We start from the raw sequence: 1,964 nt of genomic DNA on the forward strand, positions 1-1,964 counted from the left end.
TATGTATATATATAATAATAATAATAATAATATTAGGGATAAAAATCCAAATTTACAGGTAAAAACTCAATTAAATTCAATTTATCAAAAATTAAAATTAAATTAAGTTTCACAGTATAAACATATAAATATATAGTTTTAAAGAAAAGAACCAAAGTTCATGAACTAATCCATGAAAATCCACAGTCACATATAGAAAAATTTAATAAGTAAATGCACGATAAATATATATATTTTAGTTACTTATTTTTTATTATTTATTTTTAGATAATTTGAAAATCTGTTGGCTGTCTGGTTGGTTTGATTATGTCATCGATTCCCGATAGTTTCTTCAACTGTTGCCCGTTTCAGACTCCCATGTCACCCGTGCCTTTCGACATAAGAACCGAGGGTCTAGAATCGCCCACATTGAATCCTGTGACTGGTCGTACCAATGAAGTCTTGTCTCCTTCGGTTGTTTTGCCAATTCCTGACGCTAGAAGTTTTCCAATGCATCTCGATGGCAGTGACGACCTCCAAGACCTGCGTTCTTTGCACGCTACGACAACGCCTGTCTTACCAACAATCCACGCTTCATCTCCACATCTATCGGCGATATCAACTACAGTCCCGCTCGTCCGGATCGATGACACGAATACAGCGGAGTCACGGAATGAAGAGTTGAAGTTACCATTTTGTCACAACCAGCTTAACAACAACAACAGCAGCAACAACAACAACAGCAGCAACAACAACAACAGCTGCTATAACAATAGCAGCTGCAATGGCAACGATGATAACAACAACAACAACAACAACAACAACAACAAAACAAATGATATTATTACTACTACTGCTACTACTACTACCACTACTACCATTTTCAATATTAACAATACCAACAACAACTTTAACAACGGTGATAACATAGATTTCGACTTTGAGAACATGACCATCAGAAGCCACATTCCTTTAGTGAAACCAAATTCTTTCGAGGCGTCCTGTTCTTCATCTGATATCTACAGTGACAACGATTGGTCTGTGAAAATGGCCAATACAGATCTATACCAGCTCCAACAACAGCCATACTTAAATTACAGTAACGCTCAACAGGCAGAAATTCCAGACTTAATCTCCTTACCTGCATCATTAGGCAGTTATGATAGATGTAAAGCAACTACAGGTAACGTATTTACGGTATCGTTAGACCATTTTTTAAAAGTTATCTTTACAGATTTCCTAAAGAAATTAGAGCAAGCACAGACTTGTTACGACGTTTTGTATACGAATACGTATTAAAAAAATGCGAGCGAATACAGAAAAACAAATAATGGGTATAGATGAATGTTTCAGGCGTTCTGGCATCACATGAAACCCTTTGATCCTCCACGAATACATTGCTTAAAGCAGTGGTTCTCAACCTTTTTCTGTACTTCAACCCAATCGAAAATCTTTGATCCATCATTAAACAAAATGTTTATACTGATGGAGGCCAATTTACGTCACAAGATGTCTTATTGGCGACCATCAAAGCTGCAGCAGAGACAATCCAGCCTGCTACTATTAAGAAATTCACAGATTCCACGACTAATAGGGTTTTTGAAGTAATCCGTCGAAATGGCGCTCATGTGGCTAAATAATTCATTATGTCAATAAATGTTATAATATTATTATGGTTTTCTGTTAAACATATATTCAATGTATGCTTAATATGTATCATAAACCTTTATTTTCTGAAAAAAAAAAAATGTCTAGATGGGCTATTTTCATTCAAAAGCTATTAGCGTGGTTCACCCCCAAAATGAAGAATCTGAAATAAAAAAGAAAGGACGTTTCATAGAATAATGAAAACATAACAACGGTGTTGCCATAGTGCGCAAACCAGCTGGGAAAACCTGGGAAAAGTTTTATCAAAATCGATTCACAGAAAACCGAGAACCCAAAATTTCACTCCTAAGCTATTAGCATTGTTCTGGGAGTACCCC

At 35.8% G+C, this 1,964-nt stretch overlaps 1 protein-coding gene across 1 annotated transcript in view; it reads left to right on the top strand.

Annotated features, from left to right (window-relative positions):
* The first annotated feature begins 927 nt into the window (after positions 1-927).
* LOC128248300 (ETS homologous factor-like) overlaps positions 928-1,964 on the top strand; it is a 7,749-nt gene continuing 6,712 nt past the window's right edge. The window contains exon 1 of the mRNA XM_052969116.1: positions 928-1,162. Coding sequence (XP_052825076.1) covers positions 928-1,162 — 235 coding nt within the window. The remainder of the gene's footprint in view (positions 1,163-1,964) is intronic.

This window comes from Octopus bimaculoides, chromosome 7, assembly GCF_001194135.2.
Source record: "Octopus bimaculoides isolate UCB-OBI-ISO-001 chromosome 7, ASM119413v2, whole genome shotgun sequence".
Lineage (NCBI taxonomy): Eukaryota > Metazoa > Mollusca > Cephalopoda > Octopoda > Octopodidae > Octopus > Octopus bimaculoides.